The 25,022-nt window shown below is 39.3% G+C and overlaps 1 protein-coding gene across 2 annotated transcripts in view; it reads right to left on the reverse strand.

Annotated features, from left to right (window-relative positions):
• The window catches only part of EDRF1 (erythroid differentiation regulatory factor 1), a 40,617-nt gene that overhangs the window by 9,408 nt on the left and 6,187 nt on the right, over positions 1-25,022 (reverse strand). For both annotated transcript variants that reach the window (XM_081236529.1, XM_081236528.1), the window contains exons 7-24: positions 21,589-21,690; positions 21,200-21,321; positions 20,377-20,488; positions 18,928-19,075; positions 18,726-18,834; positions 18,298-18,409; positions 16,392-16,652; positions 14,563-14,634; positions 14,112-14,262; positions 11,774-11,962; positions 11,247-11,447; positions 9,388-9,606; positions 7,503-7,726; positions 5,971-6,129; positions 5,647-5,796; positions 3,969-4,122; positions 2,502-2,617; positions 860-1,011 (exon numbers count right to left, since the gene is read on the reverse strand). In XM_081236529.1, the coding sequence (XP_081092655.1) occupies positions 860-1,011; positions 2,502-2,617; positions 3,969-4,122; positions 5,647-5,796; positions 5,971-6,129; positions 7,503-7,726; positions 9,388-9,606; positions 11,247-11,447; positions 11,774-11,962; positions 14,112-14,262; positions 14,563-14,634; positions 16,392-16,652; positions 18,298-18,409; positions 18,726-18,834; positions 18,928-19,075; positions 20,377-20,488; positions 21,200-21,321; positions 21,589-21,690 (2,753 nt within the window). The remainder of the gene's footprint in view (positions 1-859; positions 1,012-2,501; positions 2,618-3,968; positions 4,123-5,646; positions 5,797-5,970; positions 6,130-7,502; positions 7,727-9,387; positions 9,607-11,246; positions 11,448-11,773; positions 11,963-14,111; positions 14,263-14,562; positions 14,635-16,391; positions 16,653-18,297; positions 18,410-18,725; positions 18,835-18,927; positions 19,076-20,376; positions 20,489-21,199; positions 21,322-21,588; positions 21,691-25,022) is intronic.

Here is a 25,022-nt window from a genome sequence, read left to right on the forward strand (position 1 = left end):
GAGGAATTAACTATAAAGAGGCAGCAAGAGGGAATTTTTGGATTGATGGAACTGCTCTGTACCATGATTTAGGCAGTAGATATACATATCTATGCATTTGCCAAAGCTTGAAGAACTGTACACCACAAAGGATGAATTTTACTATATATAAATAAAACATAAAAAGAGACAAAAATTATCTGTATCCCAATTTTATAAATTGGTAAAATATGCACAGGATAACTGACAAGAATGAATATATTAGGATAAATGATTTTCTTTTTCCTTTTTCTATTTTTCAAATTTTGTAATATGGCTAGATTATACTTATACTAAAAAAAAAGGCATATTGTTTATTATTTTCCTGATCTAGTATTTACTACCAGAATTTCAAATTAAATTAATAATCCCAACATAATAACTCTGGAAAACAACATAATTGTATAAGATGTTATAGGTGTATTTGCTGAGATGCTCACTCTTCTCTTCACTAGTTTCTTGGGTAGAGAGACTTTGAGGTTTAGTCACCTACTTTTTATGATGCGCTTGGCCCTGAGTATCTAAACTATAGTTCTGACTTCCCATTAAACACAATGCTCAGAAGAGTGACAAGAAACAGTCAAGGTCTTCATTCCAGGTCATTCATCTCTCTCAGGGAAAATATTACAACCTATAGGGTATTTACCCTTAGGCAGCAAGATTTGTTTCTATAATCTCAACACGTAGTAGGCCACGTGGAGATGATTCTCACTCAATTTAACAAATCACGAAAGAGCACCACTTAAAAAACACAACAAAAAATGGGGCCCATCCTTTTACAGTATCAGTAATAAAAAGTATATAGGTAAGGTGCTTGGAAAGAAATTTCCACAAAATTTACCTTGTTTTCTTTTTAGTTGAAGACAGCAGTTTGATGGACTGAAGAAGAAGGAATGACAAGCGAGATTCAAATATACCCAGGAGTTTTATCACTTCTTCTCGATTGAGGCTAGGAGAAGAATCAGCAGCTGGAGGGGTCTCTTCACTCTTAGGCTAGAAACAACAAAAAGTTATTTCACCTAAGCTACCTCACAGTTTCATACTAAAGTGATGGAACTGCCATTTCAATAATCCAGTAAACTTTTAAACCAAAAGCAAAACAGAGCAAACCTGAGATGATTTTTCCTCGGGGACAGCCTGCTGGCAGCCTCATCACGGCCTCCTCCTCCCTCCCCTGAGAACATTCTGATAGACTAAACCACATTAAAAAAAATGTCTCAGACCTAAAAGGCACTTACGTAGAAGAAACTAATCCTGAACAAACCTCCTGACGTTCCAACGTCAGACGCTCAAGGAGCAAGATGGAAATGGGTACTGTATGGTTTGAGAACCAGAGTTTGGAAATAGGCTGGAGGCCACAGGGACTCAGGGAAGCTTTCAGCAGAAGGCAGCATGAATGTGGGAATGCCTGGCAAACCGGAAAGGCCTTCCCAAGGAGTCTGCTTAAGCCCAATCACCGTTCAACTGCAGACAGTTTAGTGGAAATTATAAAAGGCGGCACAGACCTTTCTCTTAAAAACACAAACAAAAAAACAAAAGCAAAACTTAACAGACTTTATACTCCCAGGGCCTTATTATTAACCAAGGTCTATGTGGTTATTTAAAGAAATAATTTTTTTTAATAAATTTATTTATTTTATTTTTGGCTGTGTTGGGTCTTCGCTGCTGCACGCAGGCTTTCTCTAGTTGCAGCAAGCGGGGGCTAATCTTCGTTGCGGTGCGCGGGCTTCTCATTGTGGTGGCTTCTCTTGTTGTGGAACACAGGCTCTAGGCACGCAGGCCTCAGCAGTTGTGGCATGTGGACTCAGTAGTTGTGGCTTGCGGGCTCCAGAGCTGAGGCTCAGTAGTTGTGGCGCACAGGCTTAGCCGCTCTGCGGCATGTGGGATCTTCCCGGGCTGGGGCTCGAACCCGTGTCCCTTGCATTTGGCAGGCGGATTCTTAACCACAGTGCCACCAGGGAAGCCCACAAGAAATAATTTTAAAATATAAAAGATAGGGCTTCCCTGGTGGCGCAGTGGTTGAGAGTCCGCCTGCCGATGCAGGGGACATGGGTTCGTGCCCCGGTCCGGGAAGATCCCACATGCCGCGGAGCGGCTGGGCCCATGAGCCATGGCCGCTGAGCCTGCATGTCCGGAGCCTGTGCTCCACCATGGGAGAGGCCACAACATTGAGAGGCCTGCATACCGCAAAAAAAAAAAAAAAAAAAAAAAAAAAAAAAAAAATATATATATATATATATATATATATATAAAAGATACACTTGTAAATTTGAGTTTAATAATTCCACAAAGAAAATGTAATAAATCACTGTTAACATGTTTTTATGCAGAGCATATGTATTTATGTATGTATCTGTACACACACAATGCATATACAGACACATACATACACATACACGCATCCCATATGCCCACTATACACAGTCATGTAGCATTTAGTTTAAGACACATAAAAAACAATGATAAATCTTTTTTCCATTTACCTGGTCAAATTCCTCTACAAGCTCCTTTCTGATGAGCTGGAATGCATGCTTAGTTCTCACCATTATATCAAGAGCCCCAGAAAGTGTTTTTAATTTTCCAATATTGCTATTCTGACCTAGAGTGTCAAACACAAAATGATCATTCCTTTAAATATAAATCTAGAAACCCATCCAATGCCAATGTATTAATGAAAATTCAGATTTTCAAATGCTGTAAAGGTAACTCATGAGAATCCCAAGAAATCTTCTAAATCCAACTTTTGTCTAGTAATTATCCCTAAAGAAAAACAGGAGGACTTGACAAGGCAATAAACAATCATTGTTTCCCTGCCTCACTATCTGGTTTTACAGTCACAGTATTAAACATTTTTTAAAAAGGGAATTAAGCATACTTACCATCTTAGCAAACTTGTTCCCAGTATCTACTTTTTTTTTTTTTTAAATAAAAACGATGCCTGCTCATTCTAAGGAATTCAAACATGGCAGAAAATTCAAAGATGCAAATTGGAAAAGAAGATCACCCCAGACTGCCCCCAGAAAGAGCTACTATTAATCCTGGGTGACCATCCAAGACATTCAGCTAGGCTCTATGTACTGACAAAAAGTTTAAAAAGATGCTTTTAGTAAAAAGTATTTCTAAAAACTGTTCTGAATAGGTAATACACTGTCAAAATGTATAAGGTACAAATGGGCACACACTGAGAGCCACGGAAGTGACAATGCCGTCAGTTTCTCGCCCATCCTTCCAGAGATACTATATAAAGAGTCATGCATATGTTAAATATTAAATTTATTTTAATTTTATAGAAGAAAACAACTGAAATGAAACCAATGGAATTGCTGTACTTCAAATAAACGTCTCTTGTTGCTTTACCACACAAGAGATATTTCTCAAAAGATCCCTGTGCAGAGGGGGAGCCGTTGAACAAGAGCGAGGAGGGAATTCAGAAAAAACTGCTCAGTGGTGGAGGGCCAGCTTACTCCGCCGTGGGAAACGATACGTGAAGCGCCTCGCTTTCGCCCTCCCTGCCCTCCCACGTCATCGCCACCTTGCTCAGGATCTGCAGTTAAAGTCTGCTCTAGAACCACAATCCAAAGCTGCCAGTCTTGGTTCTTCGTTCAAGGGGACTCAGGCCCACCACTTCTCCATCACCGTTTTCCACTCTCATCTTGTTCATGATGCTTAAAATCTTTGTCTAAACTAACTTGTCATCATTTTTTTTCAAGTAAGAAATCCTGGGCTATATATTTCAGTATATCTACTCATTAAACATAAGCTAATGCATTTCTCTAAGTTTTAAAAAGCATTTCAAAAAATGTCCCTACCCAAAGACATTAACTATGGGCAAATGCAAAAGAAAACAATATTGCTCACATCCAAGAGAGATCCACAGTCTGCCTCACTCTAAGACAATCCAACGCTAAGCCAATGCATACAAATCTGAGAAACCAAACAGTGAGACTTACTGGTCATCTGAAATTCTGCAAATGCCACTCTTTCTAACTGTACTCTAAGTAGTTCACACGGAGCATCTTTCAGAAGCTGAAAAAGCTTCACAGCTTTGCTGTAATGAAGGTCTGCTAGCACCCGGTGCTGCTTCCTAAGACATTCATCACCGACCTAGAACCAAACATAAAATAAAGCCTAAGGCTTGGATTTCACACTAACTACTTAACCAAGTCTCTGGACCACTGAATACTTCTTAGTGTTTTGTTGTGTCCTAGAGTTTTAGCTCTTACATTTAGGTCTCTAATCCATTTTCAGTTCATTTTTATATGTTATGTGAGGGAGGAGTCTAACCCTATCCTTCTGCACGCAGATGTCCAGTTGTCCCAGCATGATTTGCTGAACAGACAATTCTTCCTCCAGTGAATTGTCTTCGAATTCTCTCAAGCTTGCTTTTGCCGTGGGGGTATTAGGCCATCTGGACAAATGTGAATTTAGGTTGGCGGCCCTCTGTGGCAAGGGGAAGAGAGTCTAGGGCCAGCTCAGAGTGGAAAAAACACTCTCCAGATTCAGCTGGACCTCAAAGGACAGTATTTCCAGGATAAAGGCATCCCAGAAGTAAACCCATACCCAAGGAACTGCAAGATAATGTGTCTTGGTGCTGAGCTAAGAAAGGGAGAACAACAAAACAATTAAAAAAATATCCCTGAGAAACTATAAGCACAAGACTCCTGGCCGAAGCAAGGCAACCTCTCTGAAGGAAGGCACCTTCAGCTCAGGCCTCAAATTATCCTTAGAAATACATGCATTTGAGCACCAGGATTCAGGTACAAGACTGTTCATCATATTATTGCTAACAGCCTCAAACTAGAACAACCCCAAAGTTCAGTAATCATAGAATGGATAAATAAACTGTGATATATTTTATTCATTTAATGAATACTATTGAGCTGAGAAAATGAACAGCTACGTGTATCAACCTGAAAGAATCTCCAAAACATGATGTTAACTAAAAAGCAATAAGCCACAGAAGAATATGTACAGTATGACTTGCTCTATAAATTTCACAACCAGGTAAAATGTAAACATGCTGTTTAAGTGGTAAAACACAGAAAAGGTACAGACATAGTAGAAAATCTGGGACAGTAGTTAATCTAGGTGGTTAAAGACAGAAAAGGTACAGACATAATAGAAAATCAGGGACAGTAGTTAATGTGGGTGGGTACTGAGAGAGACTCAACAGGGAGGGGTACACATCGGATCCCTGAAGGAGTCTTCCATTCCTTAACCTCAAGGTGAGGTACACAGGAGTTTCCTTTGTTATTCTTTAAACTGTATAAATGCTTCACATACATCTTCTATGTGCTTTTATATGCATGCTCTATTTCACAATAAAAATTTTTTAAAATGATCAATGCATACTTTAAAATTGGCATAGAACCGCTACTATAAAGCCTAACTACATTTAAAAAAAATCTAAATAATACACCCAGGCAAACACATAATTTTGCAAACTAAGACCCAATTATAATAGAAAAATACATAGCATAGGAGAGAGGGGAAAAATACCTACAGTCCAAGTTTTTCTCAAATGGCTAAAAGAATAGATGGCATTTTAAATGTCTACAGAAATGTAAGAAAAGCACCAGAACACTTTTAAATGGACTTGGCACTTAACTTGAATCGAAATGGCAGTACCTGATTCCTCAGACAACTGTGGTACATGGACGCCAGCCTGTGATGGATGGTTGCAGCTCGGTACTGACAAAGAGGCTGTCGAGCAGACACCAAGTCCACATCACAGTATTTCAGGGACTTCCTCATAGCTTCACTGACTTCTTTTTCAATCTGTGTATTTTTTTTAAGGGGGAGGAAAAAAATGACAATCCCATAATCTTATGTAAGAATTTTAAAAACATTTAAATACTGCTTGTCAAGGAAAAGACTATAACAGATGCTCAATATCTGTCAAACAAAGGAATAAGTAAGGTTAAGACTTCTTTATAATCCAGCAAATGTTACCTGCTCTTGAGCTTTTCTAGATAACGGAGCATAATCTTGCTGTAGAGTTGCCATAGTAAAATAAGTAGTGGACAATTCCCAATTCACTGAGTCCCAAACAGCTGGGTGTGTGTCTCGTGTTCCCAAGGATCTTAGAGCTTTCAAGTAGTAATCAACAGCCTGCAAGGGAGGAAAGAGGACCGTTGTGACTCAGTTTAAATATACACCATAAAGTAAAACATGCCTCACAATCACCCCAACATTAATTTGAGAGAATTTATAAAAGACCAATATCATGAGGAAAGGAAAAAAGTAAATCAGTGACACAATTTCAATGAAGAAAGTGATTTAAAGTGGACTGCATGTTGCCCACATTTTCTCTCGAGTCTATCATCCGCCCATCTGAGTGTCTTATGACTCATGTGAAGCATGAGGATGCATTTTTTTCATTTGTTTTCCTTTCTTTCTAAATGAGAATTACAGCTTATATGACTAGCAAAATAGAAAAAATAATCTGACAAGTCTATGGATAAAAAATTTGCTGGGTTTGATTGTATAAAGAAGCAACCCTTCCCACCTCTGTCACCACCATGCTGAAATACATGGTCATTGTATGTAATCAAATAAAATCACACTGAATTCCATCACCCAGCAATAATTTCTACATTTCTGGTGTGTACTTACTCACATTTTCTGTGTATATGTAGGCTTAAAGAAAAACAAGATCACTTTTTTTTTAAGTTCTCTATGCAATGAACATTGCTCACTAATGTAATTTAAACAGCTTCAAAGTTCTCGACTAAATGAGTGTTCTTGTACCTCCCCCAACGCTGGATATTACCATTTGCCAAAAAATATTCACAATTTGATTAAAAAAAACTTTATTTTTAAATTTCATAAAAGTTTAAATTTTGAAATTTTTCTTACATATTAACCGTTTACTTTTTTTTTTTTTTTTTTAAACACGTATGACTTTTTTTGTTCAAGGTTATTCTTCTATTGGGGCAGTTTATTTTCAATGATTCTTAATTGTTCTTTATATATTAAGGGTTTATTAACCTCTGATCTGTCATGTGTGCTCTAAGTATTTTCCCTGAATTGTGGACTGCTTTTCAATTTTGCTTTCTGTTGTGCATTTAAAAAACAATTTTTATGCATTTGAATTTATCCATCTTTTATGTCGCAATTTTTGCTCTTTGTGTTATGCTGCAAAAGTCCTTTCCCATCCCATCAGATAACCGTCTACCTGTATTTTCGCCTGGGACTTCCAGAGTTTCACTTCTCCGTGTCGATCTTTAATCCATCTGACATGCTCTCGCTACACCGACATAATTTACTGAACAATCATCTTTCCCTACCAATTCAACCTGTCATCTTCACTACTAAATTCTCAGTATTCTTCCAGTTTCTAAGTGTTTTAATGATCTGTCAAGTCCTGTGCCATCACCACAGTTGTTAATTATTTTAGTTTTATAACCTTTTAGTGGAGCTGTGGCAAAGTGTAAAGGACAATCAGGTGTGAACAGATGAGGTCCAACATGTAAGCAAGTTACCTTATTGTAATACAAGCCTTCTTCTGGAGAAAATTCACGTTTAAATTCATCACCTGCACCACAGTGCGCCTGTGCACAAATTCGCATGAGTCGTCCCGTGTTACATAGTAAAAGGGCAGCATTTGTGGCATCGTCAATTGACTCAAAGTTGTGAATTCCCTTTTCAAAACAAGAAAAGCTTTTTTTCCACAACTGCTGCTCTGCAGTAGACACAGTTTTGCTCACTTCACAAAAAAAGAAAGAAAACAATTGCGTAAGCAGGTATCAGCGTAAACCCACCAGTGTCTCTCGACGAGATGATGAGAGCGTGGCAGTGAGAGAACGTCTAGTGGACCGCCAGCCACCTGGACCCACTGCAGCGCACTATTCTCATCACACCTGTGTCCTCCCTCGCCCCCCGCCCCAAATTCATGTTGAGGCCCTAACCACAAATGTGACTAAGGTCTCATTTATGAGGTCATAAGGTGGGACCCTGATCCAAAATGACTGGTGTTCTCATAAGAGAGAGAGACGTCAGGAACATACATACAGAAAAGACCAGGTGAGGACACAGCAAGAAAGTGGCCACCTGCAAGCCAAGAAGAGAAGTCTCAGAGAAATCCAGCCTTGGACTTCCAGCTCCACATTATGAGAAATAAATTTCTGTTGTTGAAGCCACCTAGTCTATGGCAGCTGGGCAGATTGACACAACACTTGGAGTTCTCTTCTCTATTAACCAGATGATATTAAAGCAGGCAAATAAAAACATCGAGCAAAGCACTATTTTATAAAGATTCAAAAGATATGGTCCCATGAATTTCAAGAGGCACAGTCTGTGTCTTCTCTAATTCTCCTAGGTTTCTGACAACCACTTTTCATACACCTTCACCAACTTCCTCCTCCAGAGGCACCTTAAAAGCACAGGTTCTTATATCTCTATTTAAAAAATGTATTATATACGTATAAATAACAGCAACAAAAAAGCACAGGTTCTCCCACCGGCAATGACCTCTATATCCCTGTGCCAAGTACAGCTCACAGATCAACAGGCACACAATAACTTAATTCAACCTACCTGCTGTCCTCAGTTTTATCTCGGCCCTTTTGGTTTCCCATGCTGTGTGTACAGCCTCTACAGTTTCACCCATTCTCATGGCTTCAACTACCACCCCTACGTGAATGGTTCCCAACCTATGCCTTGCTAACCCAAAGAGCTCTAAGCACACAGTTCTAACTGACTACTAAGTCATACCATTCACGTACATGTCCACTGGCTTCTCCAACTCAACATGGGCGCAGATGAATCCATGCCCCTCTGCCTGAATCACTGGAGACCACTTGCTGCTCCTCTTAACACCCACCGGACACTATATCTTTGGCTCCTTCCTAATGCTGCCTACTCCAGTCGAGACACCCCACCTTTCCCACATCTGCCTGCTGCAATCATATCATGCTGCAATCTGCCCAAACTACACCTTCTCCCCACAAGCCTTCCAAGAAGGCCACAACTCCAAGGAGCGTCTCCTTTCCCCACTCCTCTACTGTACGGCATTTGTACTTATAGCATTTTTCAGAGATTTGTATTCATATCTGGCTTCCCAGCTCGGAGAACTATGTCTTAGCCAATTACATATCCAGTATAGAGCCTAGCACATGGCTGATTGTCCAACTCACTTCTGAACTGATCAGATGGAGGACGGAGGACAGTGAGATGATGACTCCCAAGGGGAAATAATGTCTTTTCCTACTTTTATTCCTTGAGAATTTAATCATAAAAGATTCTTTAACAGCGCACCCCTTTATGACATAAAATCAAATGCCACAGTTCTTGGCTTGAACCATGTAAAATCAGCATGAGTTTCTAGGAGAACGGGCAATGAAGACAGGACCCCAGAGACGTACTCACCTACTCTCTCACTCTGTAATGCGGCAGCCTGATTCATGTAAAAGACACCGATTTCATTTCTAATGTTACCCATTCTCTTCAATACTTGTATATACTGTTCTGGATTTTGACTTTTTAAGTCACTAAACTGCAAGATTTCATTAGCAGCCTCATAACATTTACAACTAACTGAAAGTTGACTTTCTAAGTCCGTAGACAAATCAGTTGCCCATGCAAATCCTTAAAAGAAAAAAAAGGAAACATCACCATGAGTCACATGAACCCTTCTTCCTTAGTATCTAAGTAATCTAATACTTTTAAGACAAAATAACGTATAGTAAAGTTATGCTTATACCATAATATGCAATATAGTATAAACATAGATTCAATTAATACAACTAAAATTTTAAATTTCAAAAGAAAAGATCTCTGAATTTATTTTAAAAACTGTATTTTCTTGGGACATTAATGTTGGATTAAAGGAAATATCTTCCTGCCTAAAAACAACTCCCAAGACCCAGATTTTACCAGGTCCACTGCTTATTGGTACAGACCTAAAGTTGTCCACTGATACAAGGTAAACCATTTTTTCCTTTTTAATTACTGGAAACAGTTCTTGAAATAAAGTTCGGATTGCTACAGAGGCTAGTTATGTACATTAGAGTTTGCCAATGTAAGTTTATGTCACTGAAGAAGCTGACAGATAAGCTCTCAAAGACTTAAACGTGCCATCTAGTGGAGACTGAAGTAAACTCAGGTGCAGGGCCCAAAAATTCAAGGGAGAAAAAGGGTAGTACTCCTGCTGCTAACTTTCAAGGAGCACATCACTCTTACAAAGAAGTACCTTATATGAAATTAACATGATGGGAATGGCAAAAACAAACTAAGGATTTTATCACCATGTCTATTAAAATAAAATGATTATTTGAGAAACTCAGAAGGGGAGAAAGAGGGCAAAAAAAACCCCACAATAATACATTTCCTCCCCCAGTATACTTCTCTAGATGTTAACAGTCCAAAGTTTTTTGGGATGTGGATATAAAGTGATATAAACGATTTAAGAGCATAATAAAACAACTCCATGATACATTACAAAAGCACCTTATGTCTCACTTACTGCCCTAATTGCAAGGTGCTTATATAGCTGTACTGAGCTAAGAGGGAGGGATACTGCTCTGCAGACTAAATTCTCCTATCTTCCAGGTTTAAAATCTGACAACTCCAAAAACAGACAGCTGTGAACTACATTTAAAAAATAATGATCACTGGGGCTTCCCCGGTGGCGCAGTGGTTGAGAGTCCGCCTGCCGATGCAGGGGACACGGGTTTGTGCCCCGGTCCGGGAAGATCCCACATGCCGCGGAGCGGCTGGGCCCGTGAGCCATGGCCACTGAGCCTGCGCGTACGGAGCCTGTGCTCCGCAACGGGAGAGGCCACAACAGTGAGAGGCCCGCATACCGCAAAAAAAATAAAAATAAAAAAATAAAAATAAAAATAAATTTTAAAAAATGATCACTGTATCTTAGCCCTCAGGAACCATTCAAAAGGTGAACCATTCAAAATGTAATTCATCCACTTTTACCAACTGTTACTCCTTTTCAAAAGAAAATCATGGCTTGGTTAGTTGACTAAAGGGTTTCCCAGAAAAACCTTACAAAAAGAAAAGTGTAAAACGTCAATACGACTGTCTCCAGAGACTATTTTTTAATTAGTTCTAGTTGTATAATTACTAATTATAAAATACTTCAAAACCACTTTATACACAAATACACAGGATCACGTTCAATTTAACATTAAGAAATGATGAAACAAAACAGCAATATCGAAACACTAACATTTCTGGCATTTTTCTGAATCAAACGATGAGTCTCACTGGCATACCTTGACAATTGGACTCCCTGTGGAGGCTGTGTAATATCTCCTGGTCTTCTTTTGTTTGGTAATTAAACTCTTCAAGGTGTGCCGCTCTATTATTTGCATTCTGGGCCAGCATTAGTTGGATATCACCACAGAGTGTTAAATATTGAGAAAGAAATAGCAGCACTTCAGAAAGCATATTGGTGCAGAGGCAGCAATAAGTATCTATGTGGAAAGGGTAGGAAGGAGAAAAAACATAGCACATTAAAAATGAAGGAATACAGTAAAAATTAAGAAAATCTGTTACTAGCTGAAAGCTTTGTACCACTGTATCTAAGTTTATTTTATGTCAGATATCACATATGACTTCATGTATTTCAAAATGAAGCGATGTTAAACCAAAGTGGAAAATACTAGGAAACATAAAGATTAGAAAAAAAATTTTTGGTTAAATTTAAAACAGAAATAGGATTAAAATTTCACTGATTCAGATGCCTTCTCCGTTCTCTCCTCCCAATGCCTATTAAATATTTTCATTTATAGTGACTTACCGTGGCTCTGCAAAGCTAATTTAATGTATCGTAACGCTCTTCCATATTTCTGAAGACTCATGGCAGCATCAGACAAAACATAATAGGCCTTTGATGACTTGAGAATCAGCTGGAGTTTCATTTTATGTTGCCAAGAACCAGGGATCATTCCAGACTGACTGGAATAATTACCCTTCTGAAGGGAGCCCACTACGACATGAGGGAAAAAAGGCAGCACATTTTATTTGAATGTAAGTCTCACTGTAAAAAAAATTTTGCTTCTTGATAAAAACACTCCAGGCCTAGGTACTATTAACAGCTACAACAAAACTGGTAAATACTGTATTTTACTACTTAAATGCAATGAAGTAGAATAGCAGTGCTTTGACATTCTCACTTGGGATTTCCGAAGGCCTGCTTCCCCGCAGCTGTCAACTCTGTCACTCTTTCAGGGTCACTAACATAACTAAGGTCATGACTGACATCTACGCCCTTTCTCTAGTCTATGCACCGACCTGCCAAAAAGTTCACCTTCCTAAAGCACAGCTTTAATCACAGTGGAACTCCTGTTCTAAAACATTAAAATGGCTTCTCACCACTTATTCAATCATGTCTCAGCATCTTGGCCCACTTCCTAAGCTCCATTTTTTTTTAGTCTTACCTCCTTGTACTCCATGCCTACTCTCCACCAACCAAAATCAAGGTGCAGCTTGTTGCCTACATAGACCCTGTTTTTCCTGTATCCCATCTGGGTTTACTGCTTTCTCCACCAGGAATACTTTCTAAAGTCCAGCCCATTACTACCCTCTTCAGCCAACAAATGACCACTTCTGTGCCAAGCACCGTGCTAGGCACCAGAAACAGCCACATGAAGTTACATGGCCTCTGTCCTTGAAGACGCCACAGACCAGGGGTGGAGATGGGCCAATAACATAAACCACAACAAAATATATTAAGTGCAATGACAGAGAGAAGAGCAAAATGCTGTGGGAACCCACCCCCCATCATCTCCCAGCTTCAAGATGTCTCATTTTTTGATCAGCTCCAACACTTGAGTCTTTCAAAGCAATGAAAAGTACTTAGTCTCTTATGGTTTTATTTGTGCATGTATTTCTTTTTCCTCTGCTACTGTATGCATTTTCTGTGTGTGAGGCATTGTGAGAAAACCAAAGATGAAGAAGATGAAGTTTTGCTCACAAGTGTGTTCGTGTGTGTGTGTGTGTGTGTGTAAAAGCATTAGACACAGCTGATGATGACTGAGGCAGGCTTCAGTTAAGTGCTCACAGGACAGAGTGGTGAGGGAACCAAGTAATTCTGGGGATAGAGGTGAGGACGGAGACCTTAGGATTTTCAACAGCTGAGACGGGGAGGAAGGAGGAGACAGAAAAGGCACTTCAGAGGAGAGAACGCCAGGAAGGAAGCAGACAGACAGGGGTCTCAGGTGCTGGTGGGGTCCTCCTCACTGTGGGCAGACTCAGGCTGGCACATAGGAAGCACTACATAAATGCCGGGGAAATGAATCCTGCCACGCACGCTGCTCCCTGCCCCCTTACGTTCATGAAGGGAAGAAAAGACCTTTTAGAAAGCACTCGATACTATTTTAAACATATAGGCTTTCAAAACACTTTTAAAATAACTGAAAGTGATTTAAAAAAACAAAGGGAGGGGGATAAGGATGGAAAAAGAAATACAACTTAGATTAAAATAAACGAGAAACTCAGGACTTTGACTTCAAAGTCCACATGTTCCTCATGAAGTGATGTTCTTGAGGAACGAATCAGACCCTTTATAAGTGACTCCTGCAGCTTATCCAAGTGCCGTGAGGAGACAACGGTGACCACTCCTAAGGCGCTCATTATATGCACTGTTCTAAGCACGTTACATACATTAACTCACTGAATCCGTGTAGCAGCCCTTTAAAGTAGGGACTATTATTGTCTCTACTTTGAGAGAGAAAACAAGGCTCAAACAAGTCAAACAACCTGCCCTAGTGAAGCCGAGATCTGAAGCGGTGCAGTTTGGTTCCCAAGTCCTTGTGCTTAAACCCTTGACTGGATCTACTGAAGCGGGGCTTTCTCAGGAGAACCCCACCGCGCTGAAGGCATTAGTTCCTCACAGCAGGTAGCAGGAGGAAGCAGGTTCCTTATGTTCTTCTTACAACTATCTATAAAGGATCGAAATTATCCTGTTTTATTTTATAGTCCAAATGAAAGGATATCTTCCCCTACTTTCCATTCACACGATATCCTTTTTCTGAATTCCTTTCAATGAATGCCTTAATTGACCTAAGTCTGCTGTTGAAAAGGCCTACTATATTATTCCGCTGAAAAGGCCTTATTTGCACTTCAATTCAACTTACTTTTGTCCAAAAACAAGGCCATCTGCTTCTCCAGACCCTCAGGACCCCCCCTTGTGGATTCATCTTCATATTTTAGTGGGATTGGGGTGTTGGGGTCAGCGGCAGGAAGGTCACTTTCTTTTTTGATGCTGTTGTCCACAGATTTTAAACCCTTTAAAAGAAGAGAAACATTTACTATACATGTCACTGAACACCAACTGGAAACTAAATATAAGGCAATATCCGGACTACTAGATACATTTAGGAGAATTTAAATTTTGAAAACAGACTTTAAAAAGCTACTACATTTGACCCGAAAATTAGGAGACATTAATTTTCAACTTATGCTTAAAGGGGGGGAAAATCACAGTAGAATATCACTCAGAATAACATTTTGGCACCAATAAACAAACACTATTTGCATATCAAGTACAAGTTTTACTGAAACGGTGCAGTCTACACTGAAACTTACCTCCAGAACGTAGCTAAGCACAAGTCTACAGCGCTCTTCTGTGTCATGGCAAACTGGAAACGCACAACTCGGCTTCAGAGACAAACATTTAAAATTATTAATATGCACCGATATGACAAATTCCATCTCCTGGGAATTACTAAAACTCTACAAGTCAATAATTTTGAAATTTTCTATATATTCAGCTTAGTGAGGTATCTGACATTTTAAGGCTAATGCACTGTTTAACTGCAGAGTAAACTGATATAAGCATCAACAAAAATCTTGCTTAAAAAGATCTTCCAGCATACATGTTGCTTTAAGTACTTAAAATTCAAAAAAATAATTCTATTACAACAAAAAAAGCAAGAATGGGAGTAGTAATGTTTTAAATAAACATATAGCTAATCCGATGGGGGGAGCCTGACTCCTAATCAGCACTAGTTCTTGGTAACACACAGTTAACAATATCAGCAATTTAGCAATAAGTTAACAAGTATTGCCAATGGTCTCACTGTATAATTCATATACTTAATTAGGAGGAGAACCAGTTAATAGCCTCCATCTACTAAGTGATATCATGTGTAAGAGCTTCTGCGAGGCATTCCATTTGGTGAATTTTATGAGGCTGGAATTACCATTCTCGTTATACAGAGAAGTAAACACAGATGTTAAGTAATGTGTTCAAGCACTCAGTGAGAGAGGGCTGAGGCCGGGGCTCTGGAGCCATGCTGTCTGTACTTCAAAAAGTACTGAGATAAGGCAAAGCTACCACGAAAGACATGTTTATATGAATACTATGACTGTATTTCTGAGTGCTTTCAATATTGATAGAAAGTGCTGTCTCTGTAAAAAAAAAAAAAAAAAAAAATCTGTAAGCATACCATTCTCCAAATGTAATCGCATTCTGTTACAATGCAGTTTCCCAAATACAGGTACCTTTTACAATCAATGTTTTTGTTTATAATCAGAAACATTTTTTTTTTACTGTACTGCGGGGTTCAAGCTGCAAGTGCGCTAAAATTCAGAAAGACGGTTTGTGAGAGGCAGAAAAAAAGGCAGTGGGGCTAAGGTGAATGAAAGGAGAAATGAAGGAAGAGACAGTCAGAAGGACAGGCAATGTTGTGGGGTGACAGAGGTGTCCTCTAAAAACCTATTGGGATATAAAATTTCCATCTGAAAGTTAAACTCAGAGCTTAAATTAAGAGATTATCTATAAATATGACAGGAAAGTAATTATAATTTAGAAAAATGAAACATAATTACACTGTCTGGAAAAAGATGGATGGTGTGACAGTCAACACCATCGACACCAACAGAAACCAAAAGGGCAGGAAGCTCTTAGGGTCTATCAGGCTGTGACCAGAGAAGAGACATGTCCAATCTAGCTGACATGGCCACAGTCACTAAAAAGTACCGTCCTGTAGCACAGGGACAATGTGCCAGATCTCTCCACATATGGATCAATAATGAGCCACCCGTATGCTCTGATTCTACATTCACCAAGCAACCTATACATTCAGTCTCCCAGCAACACAGCAACCGGGAAGAAGTACCGTGGTGAGCAGCCAGGGCTGCACACTGGTCACTGGAAAGGAAAATCTCCCACCTAAAAATTAACATCTTGATGTGGTTTACACATCAGCCCACCATAGGTCTGCATGTGGATCAGTTACCCTAGGACAATTATAGAACCAAGTTTCAGAATTCATAGAGCTAATGATTATTAGACCCTAGACCATAAAAGATTTACTGAAGTAATGCCATCTTTTGAGATGCTAACTGTATTCAATTAACAATTGTTTGTTTTTCCACTGATGAAATTTTAATACAAATTTCAATATGCTTACTCTGATTTGATGAATGGATTTGTATTTTTCTGGAACTGACAATTCCCCAACAGACTTAATTATAGCTACTGCTTTGTTATCATCTGATGGATCAGAACAGGTGCTGTAGGATCCGTTTTCATCACTGTCTGGCATCTCCTCCTCCTCTTCACTATAACTTTCATCAGAATTCTCATTTAATGGAGATTCTGAACTTTCTTCTTTTTTAGGTTCATCCAATTGGAAGAGTTCTGAAAGCATGTAATTGGCTGAAGCAATAATCTTATAAAAAGAAAAAACATATAAGTAACTCATCAAAATTGAGCACTCTGAAGTGGAATGAATTTTACTACTGTACTAGCAAATTTTAGGAGACCTGCAGACAGGCTGTTTCCACCACAGACTGTTAATACACACTGAAATGTTCCTGGTTCAAAGTACCAATACTCTGAATGTACTCTGTAAAATCCTCATGGGTTGATATGTTTATTTCCTAAACTTATTCCATTCCCAGCCCTCTCTCTTAAGAAAAAGTGGCAAATGTATTTCACTGGAGACAAGTTTTCATGTATAAAGTGTCATAACTAAAATGTTAGCAACACATCACTCCATATCAACCAAGAAACCAGAATTTCTCTTTACAAGCTACGAACTAATTAGTTTATCTTTAATAGGCAACTAATATTTACTATACGACCTATGGTTCCAGGGGGAAAACCTCCACTAGCTTAATGAGGGAAAAGTCCAGAAAATCTGGTTTCTCTTAAAATTAGCATTTATATATTAGCATTTATTCTACTCTACTGTTTAAGTAATTATTAGTCTCAGACATGCAATAGTCTTAACACTATTTTTAACTTATTAACCACTACCACCTTAATCAGCAATTAGATAGTTAAGCCAGAAACTGCTTTGTCATTTTTCTTCAAAAACAGTTTATCTTGGTTTGGTCTCTAGGATAATCTTTATTTCCGAACTGCATGTGGCCACAATTAAAAGGAACTTGGATCTTTAAAAAAAAAAAAATCACAGATACTACGTTTCTCTTCTGATTTAAACAGGACACAACAACTATCCTTACACTGAAACATACAGTTGTCAAATTCAGACACCTGAGGGTAATAAGGGTGGAGTAAAACCATGGGCACAGAACTGAGGTTGTTTTAAGAGATGCTTTTATATACTGAGGTACAGGATGTGGACCTTATTCATACTGACATTCATGTAAATGGATCTTTCAATAGACTATAGTTTTCCACCTTCTAACAGTGATAATACCAAGGAAAAGCAGCACTACTTTATTAAAATTCTGTGAATTGTAAATTTATAGAACAGTGCTATCCAAGAGAAATGTGAGCCAGACACAAAATTTAAAATTTTCTAGTGGCTACATTAAAAAAAGTAAAATCTGGTTGAAATCAATTTTTTTTTTTTTTTTTTTTTTGCGGTACGCGGGCCTCTCACTATTGTGGCCTCTCCGACTGCGGAGCACAAGCTCCGAACGCGCAGGCTCAGCGGCCATGGCTCACGGGCCTAGCCGCTCCGCGGCATGTGGGATCTTCCCGGACCGGGGCACGAACCCGTGTCCCCTGCATCGGCAGGCGGACTCTCAACCACTGCAGCACCAGGGAAGCCCAAAATCAATTTTTAATACTACACTTGATTCAATAAACAAAACATTTCATCATGTAATGTGTACACACATGCGCACACACACTCTTCAAGATTCAGTGTGTATTTTACATTGAAAGCACATCTCGATCCAGATGAAGCACCTTTTAAGTGCTCAAGAGCCACAGGTGGTTCCTGGCTACCAAACTGGATCCATTGGGCAGTTACAGACTATGAATCAGGCGGCTTTAATGTCTAGGCAACAATTCTCTATCGGAATGCCAGAATTCTTTTAGAGAGCATATGTTAATCTTACTTGAGGATGCCTGCTTTTGTCCAGCAATTTAACACAATTCAGAAGCAGGGTTCTAACAGTCCCATAGTGCTTCTTATTTTGATTCTTCTTCATCATCATGTTGCAAGCAACCCTAAAAGAAGTTCATAGCAACTTTACTCCCCATTCATCATGCTCTACAAGACTCAAGTCTAGGCACGCTCTTCTTTCCTTCCAGTGGAATAAGGGCCATAAGAAACAACTAAATATTGTGTTTTATATACCTGCCCTCCCCCCTTCCCCATTTATTTTGGAACAGTATATAGGTGTATATATACATACATACATACACTTTTTTTAAACTATGAAAATCTAAAAGGTATTTAAAACCTTGGCGTAGATAATGTGGCTATACACTTAAAAATTGTAAGTAAGGCTAATGCTTCATCTTAACTTCTTAAAGCACTCACTTATATAAGAGAATAGCCACTGGCATTGTGAATGGATTTTGGTATTTGTCTTCAGTTTCTTCACAAAGAGTAGTGAGATCATAGAGCTTCACTATATCACTGCCACTTGCTGGGAAAAAACAAAAAAACCAAAGAAACCAAATAAACCTCACTTTACAGTTGCTACTCAAATCAATTACTATTCATTCAAGAATTAGCTTACCTTTAAATAGCCAATAGGTATGTCCTTCTTTGGTACAATTAGATTTCAAAAATGATAAAATATTCTGTGCAATATCTTTTATGACTTTAGTAGAAAAATTAGAGTTTTCCAAATTGGGAATCTCTTCTGTCTTTATCATTTCATACTTCTGTAAAACAGATAGAAGATAGTTTAAGAGAAAACCTACACAGCAACACTTCTTTTATGAAAACGCAACCAAACATACAAATCCCGCAACTAGAGACCTACGCAGCATGAGAGTTTAAGGCCCTGGCTTTTGGTCTTTTTTCTGCCCTGATACTGCAGAGAAATCTGACCCATCCCTGCCAGCAGTGTGGTGGTTTACCACAGGAATAATTCTCAAGGGGGAGTCATCACCAGATTTTGAACCACACACTTAGGCAGGATCCCATTTCTGTCCTAACCATGGAACAAGTCACGCTGTACACTTTCTTCTATTCTACCCTAATGGTTTTCAACTGGGAAGGTGGTAAATGAAGGCAGACTTCGCCCAGTAAGCTTTCTCAAAATATGTATTTCTGGCTTTTTCTTTCCCCTGACACTATAGTCACCTGGGCAGTGTCTCCAGTATATCCTCTTTTCCCCTTGAGCTACGGACTCTATTCCTTTACAGAAATGGAGCATGGCGCGTGGAGGCAACGGTCAGAGTAAAGGCTCCAAGGCTATTACTATCACGATTTTTAAAGCGCCTCCGTAGCTTTAGCTTGTCTTCTGCTTACACTTCCCTAAAGGCCTCTTACCGTATTTTCTGAAGTACTCTAAGACTAGAAACTACAAATCAGTTGGAAAATAGACCAGATCAAAACAGAAGTGATCTCACCCTTCTCCGATCGTCCAGACTCCTGTGTGCACTACACTTTGAATCCTTCTCCCACTGTCTCCAATTTTTCTTTTTGCGCATTCTTATTTCCCATTAGGTTAAACTGTTCTGAGTAGTGACCAAACCTTACTGTTTTTCCTCCAACATTTCTGATGGGGACCAAGTCCCTCATAAATAGAATATGCTCAATAACAATTGGCTATATAAACTATTTACTTTTATGCAATGCTGGGGCCTTTCCTTAAAACTTTGCATAAACTGAGTAGGTATTTGTATACTGAATAAACACCTGCACTGTTTAGACACTTCCAGGTAATTACTATGGGTGCCTGGCATTAAAATTACAGTTCTCTGGCTACAAATATAGATTTTAGTCCTGTATTATGACCTGCCCACAAATTACCTGTAAAACTAGACGCCTGTAACATCTAGAATTCTGAAATCACCAACTCAAAAGTGAAAACACTCAAATTTGAGTTTATCCATAGCTATCTTCCTTGCCAAAATACACCTTAGTATCTAAGAGTCTTAAAAACTTTAGTGAGGTACTTTCTGCTGCAATCTGTATTTGAGAGATTATTTTAAAAGTCACACTGTGTCTATCTTACCTGTACAATTCCATTTACATGAAAACACATGACCAGCTCTGGTACATTGCATATCAAGTTGTCCAACCAATAGTCGATTCCAGTTAGCACATTAATTGGTTTGTTGTTATCCCTAAAAATACACATTTCTCGTGTTATTTGATTTAATTAAGCTGTTCCATAATCAATCATCTGAGACTTATTTCCCCCGTTAAAATATTTTAATCTATTCTCCCTAGTTGGAGGATGCCATTTATGCTTTCTCTTCTGATGAGACACGCACATGTAGCTTATGTGGTGTGTTGTCCCTAACATCCTTCCACAAGCTTCTCTTGGACTTCCAATGGGTGTCCATTAGAGTTTTCAGTAGGAATAGGAGGAACTATGACAGCGGATGACCGGGAGCCTACTGCACGCGCTTCACACAACCTGAAGTGAAAGACTGACCAGCATGCATCACAGTGCCCAAACCAGAATTCACATGGACTAGTATGAACACAGACAGCTGGAACATTCAAGAAATGCTCACAAGTAGTTAACAGCAAGCTGGTAGACCATCTCCTTGACTAGTTAAATAAAGTACGTTATATTCTCCCAAGTTGTAGATTCGGACTTAAGACTAGGTCAGCACAGCGGGTCTCTGACTCCGCTCACTCACTGAGGACTAGAATGAAAAGCCAGCCAGAGGGCTTTCAGCATTTGCTGAAACACTCCTTCCTTACTGCAGCCATTTCAACTGGTGGGGCCAGAAGGGAAGTGAAATAACTAGAAAAGGAAACGATGCTGGACGGCAGAGGTGAAAGCACGTGGAAGGCTGATTCTGAAGGAGCACAAGCCTGGTTACCTGAGGCGCAGACTGACTGCGGGATATCTGCCTCCTCCAAATATAGGCATGTTGGAGCCAACTAGCATATGTATGTCTTCAAACGTCCATAAAATATTCCGAGCAAAATCATTTTTAAGACCCTGTGATTTAAAATCAAACAGAAAGATTCTATAATAAACAGGAGATCAGTAATCTCCCCCCATGATCCACAGAAAGACTAGAAAAAGGAAAAGACAAGGGAGACAAGGTAAATTAAAGCCACAGAGCTGTAAGATCACAGAGATGCTTAGAAAGAGATTCAGGATCAAGTGGATTTCTTCCCCTATGAATCCAATGTAGACTAGTTTTTAAATGACGAAGTGGACTGGGGATTAGGTGTCTCACCTTGGACACCACGAAAAGCATACCTGACTGTTCTCCCCGTCATTGAATAAAGTAGTCAGGTTTTGTTCTTTAGGTGCTGAGGCCACATGCCCCACTATGTATGAGGGTTCAAGAGGCTCACCTCCCTGTGAAAAGTGCAAGGATAAGGAGTGATTCTGCTGCTGTAATTACTTTAAAATGGCCTACTGTTAAAGAGTATCACCTAAACATTCAAAGCATACACATCAAATCTACTCTCGTAAATCAGGGCTAATACAAATCATTAACTCTCGTTACTGGGTGACATACTTCAGCTCCTAATTATCGGTTACTATAATAAGCTAATCACATTTAGATCTTACTCAAATAACAATGAAAGATTATTTTAAGCTTTCCAAGCCTTTTTTCCTCTTTTTTTGGGTGAATCAGAATAGCACTGCTCTTTCAGCATACCCCATCCCTACTGGATTAAAACATTCCTAAGAAACCTCAGCCGTATTTTTGAGACACTGGTCATCAGAACAGCCTCCAGTTTCACATTTCCTAGTGTGTGTTTCACAGATGTCTAGGCCCTGGGTGAAAAATTTCTGGAGTCAGGCTTGAAAAACACTGCTTACCAAGGATTTGCTTTTGGAGAGTAACAATTCTTATTACCATTAAAAAGCCCCTAAGAGAGGCTTCCCTGGTGGCGCAGTGGTTGAGAGTCCGCCTGCCGATGCAGGGGACAACGGGTTCGTGCCCTGGTCCAGGAGGATCCCACATGCCGTGGAGCGGCTGGGCCCGTGGGCCATGGCTGCTGAGCCTGTGCATCGGGAGCCTGTGCTTTGCAACAGGAGAGGCCACAGCAGCGAGAGGCCCGCGTAACGCCAAAAAAAAAAAAAAAAAAAAAAAAAAAAGCCCCTAAGAGGTCCTGCACTGGAAAAACCTACCTCGCCTCTGTATAATCCAATGTTCTCACATTTATTTGACCTCATAACACTTTCTTATTCTTATTAGATTCTGTGGAATATATTTTGAAAACACATAGGAAGAGGAATCTTTGACATGGGTAAACACAGTCCACCACTCAACTTTCCAACCATAAGGGCAGCTGCCATTAAAAAACATTACTTTAAACCTTTAAGAAACATTACTTTAAACCAAGATGAGCATGCATATGTGCATGCACATGTGAGCATGTGTGTGCACTGCTTATTCCCATGTGTGTGCTAACAGGCCTAGCACCCGCCTGCAAAGTACGTATAACTGCAAGCATGGGGGGCGAATCTCCAGTGCTTCTGCTATGTCTTGTCTTCTTCTCAAAGGGTCCTTAAAGGATTTCAAACAGTTATTATATTGTTTATTTACACAGACAAGTTATCAACCCCCCAAACTGTATTTGCCAGGTAGCTGCTTTAGTGGGAGTTTGGGCTCTAGTTTATAATGTTCTCAGTAAAGGTTTGGCTCCACGGCCATACCACAGAGACCTACTTGAACTCTATCACTGCTTAACACAGGCCTCAAACTAGCCATTTTAGTGCTGGGAGCAAGAATTCGTGAGGTGATAGCTTATGAACACAAATACACCTCTAGGGCTTCCCTGGTGGCGCAGTGGTTGTGAGTCCGCCTGCCGATGCAGGGGACGCGGGTTCGTGCCCCGGTCCGGGAGGATCCCATATGCCGCGGAGCGGCTGGGCCCGTGAGCCATGGCCTCTGGGCCTGCGCGTCCGGAGCCTGTGCTCCGCAACGTGAGAGGCCACTACAGTGAGAGGCCCGCGTACCGCAAAAAGAAAAAAAAAAAAAAAAAAAAAAAATACACCTCTAAATGTTGAAATCTAAAGATTTATATACGTTATAAAAAGTATTCTGTGAGAGATGATTTTTAGGCAGGGTAGCTCTACTTAGGAATATGCCATTGCTAAGACAACTCGACTGCTGACAGGGCCCTTCTAAACGTGTGGGATACATGGGCACACTGGAGTAATGCTGTGAGAACAGGCCTCTGAAGTCAGAAATATCAGGGTTTAAACCCTAGCTGGAACTTCATCAGCTCTGTGGCCACAGACAAACATCTACTTTTTATGAGCTTTATTTACTTATTTGTAAAATGGTACCATCAACACCGTACATATGCAGCTCCAAGGATGAAACAAATTTATACGCCACACGTGGAGTAAAGTACGTGGCCTAAGAGGCATTAAGTAGATTCCAGTTCACTTCCTCCACATGCAGGTCTGCAGATTCTCAAAAGCCTCCAAGGTTTCTCACAGTTACCCTTAAAGGACAGATGGTAACACTCATAAAGGAGGAAATGGGTGGTAGAAGACTAGTATTTCTATTATGTGGTCTTTTTATAATGTGTGTGTTTTGAAGTCAAGGAATACTAAGTAATTTTTTAGAAACTCCTTTAGTGAAGTATAATCACATATAGGAAAGTACATAAAACAAATAATACAGAATATAGTATAATGACTAATTAGAAAGCAAATTAGCTATGTAACCACTACCCAAGTCATGACATGGGACCCTCCTAGCACCCAGCACCCATGTCCCTTCTCATTTATGTAACATACCCACCTCCTACAGTTATGACCATATGGACTTGCAGGGTAATTAATCCCTTCCTTTTCCTTAGTTTTCCCAACTTTGGAAAAAAATTTAAGGTCACTACATAGTTTAATGAGGCATCTCTGTCTGAAAACCTACTAAAACTAAAATCAAGTTAAAGCTATTTGTCCCCATAACCTTATAAGTTGTGAGGACAGATAGTATCTGGACAAATGCTGAATGTTCAACGTGTGAGAATACACAGCAAGAGGAAAAACACAATTTACCAAGTTAAAGATCTTATTTTTACCTTCCTCAAGCTTGTCAATATATTTTCCTAAAAACAAACATGCACAATTTACATCTATGGAGTTATTTTATTCTTTGATAGACACAATAAGGACAAAAACAAATGAACAATAAGAACCAAGAATATTGAGAGACAAAAGAGGTAACAGTCTACTCTCTCTTCCTTTCTAAAAGCTTTATAATATTAATGTAAGTTAAGTCTTAGCAACTTCATCTAGAAAATCTGCAGGGCTATTTCAGGCCTAACAATCTGACTAAAAGTTAAGGTAGAAGATCAGTATTTAAATTACAAACAGGCCTGTGAGTCTCAATATCTGATAGGCATTTAATATTTCTACAGTTTAAATATACCATATCTCCTTATGACTTTAAGGAGATAATCAGTATCAATAAACATATTGATAAGCTATCTTAAATGTGGTAAAAACTTTCAAATGCTTTTGAATTAGTTCTTAAAAAACATCAGATCTAGCCATTCACGACAGCCCTTGTAAATTCCATATTCAAAAACTAAAGAAAGTACTTTTTGTAACTGTGAAGACATAAATTGATGGAATATTTTTCACTCCGGTTCGTCTATTTTTATTAACAGAATAATTGATTTTGTCTCCTTAAATGAGTTTGCTGAATTAGCATCTAAGTC

Source organism: Mesoplodon bidens, assembly GCF_964165515.1.
Source record: "Mesoplodon bidens genome assembly, chromosome: 1".
Taxonomy (NCBI): domain Eukaryota; kingdom Metazoa; phylum Chordata; class Mammalia; order Artiodactyla; family Ziphiidae; genus Mesoplodon; species Mesoplodon bidens.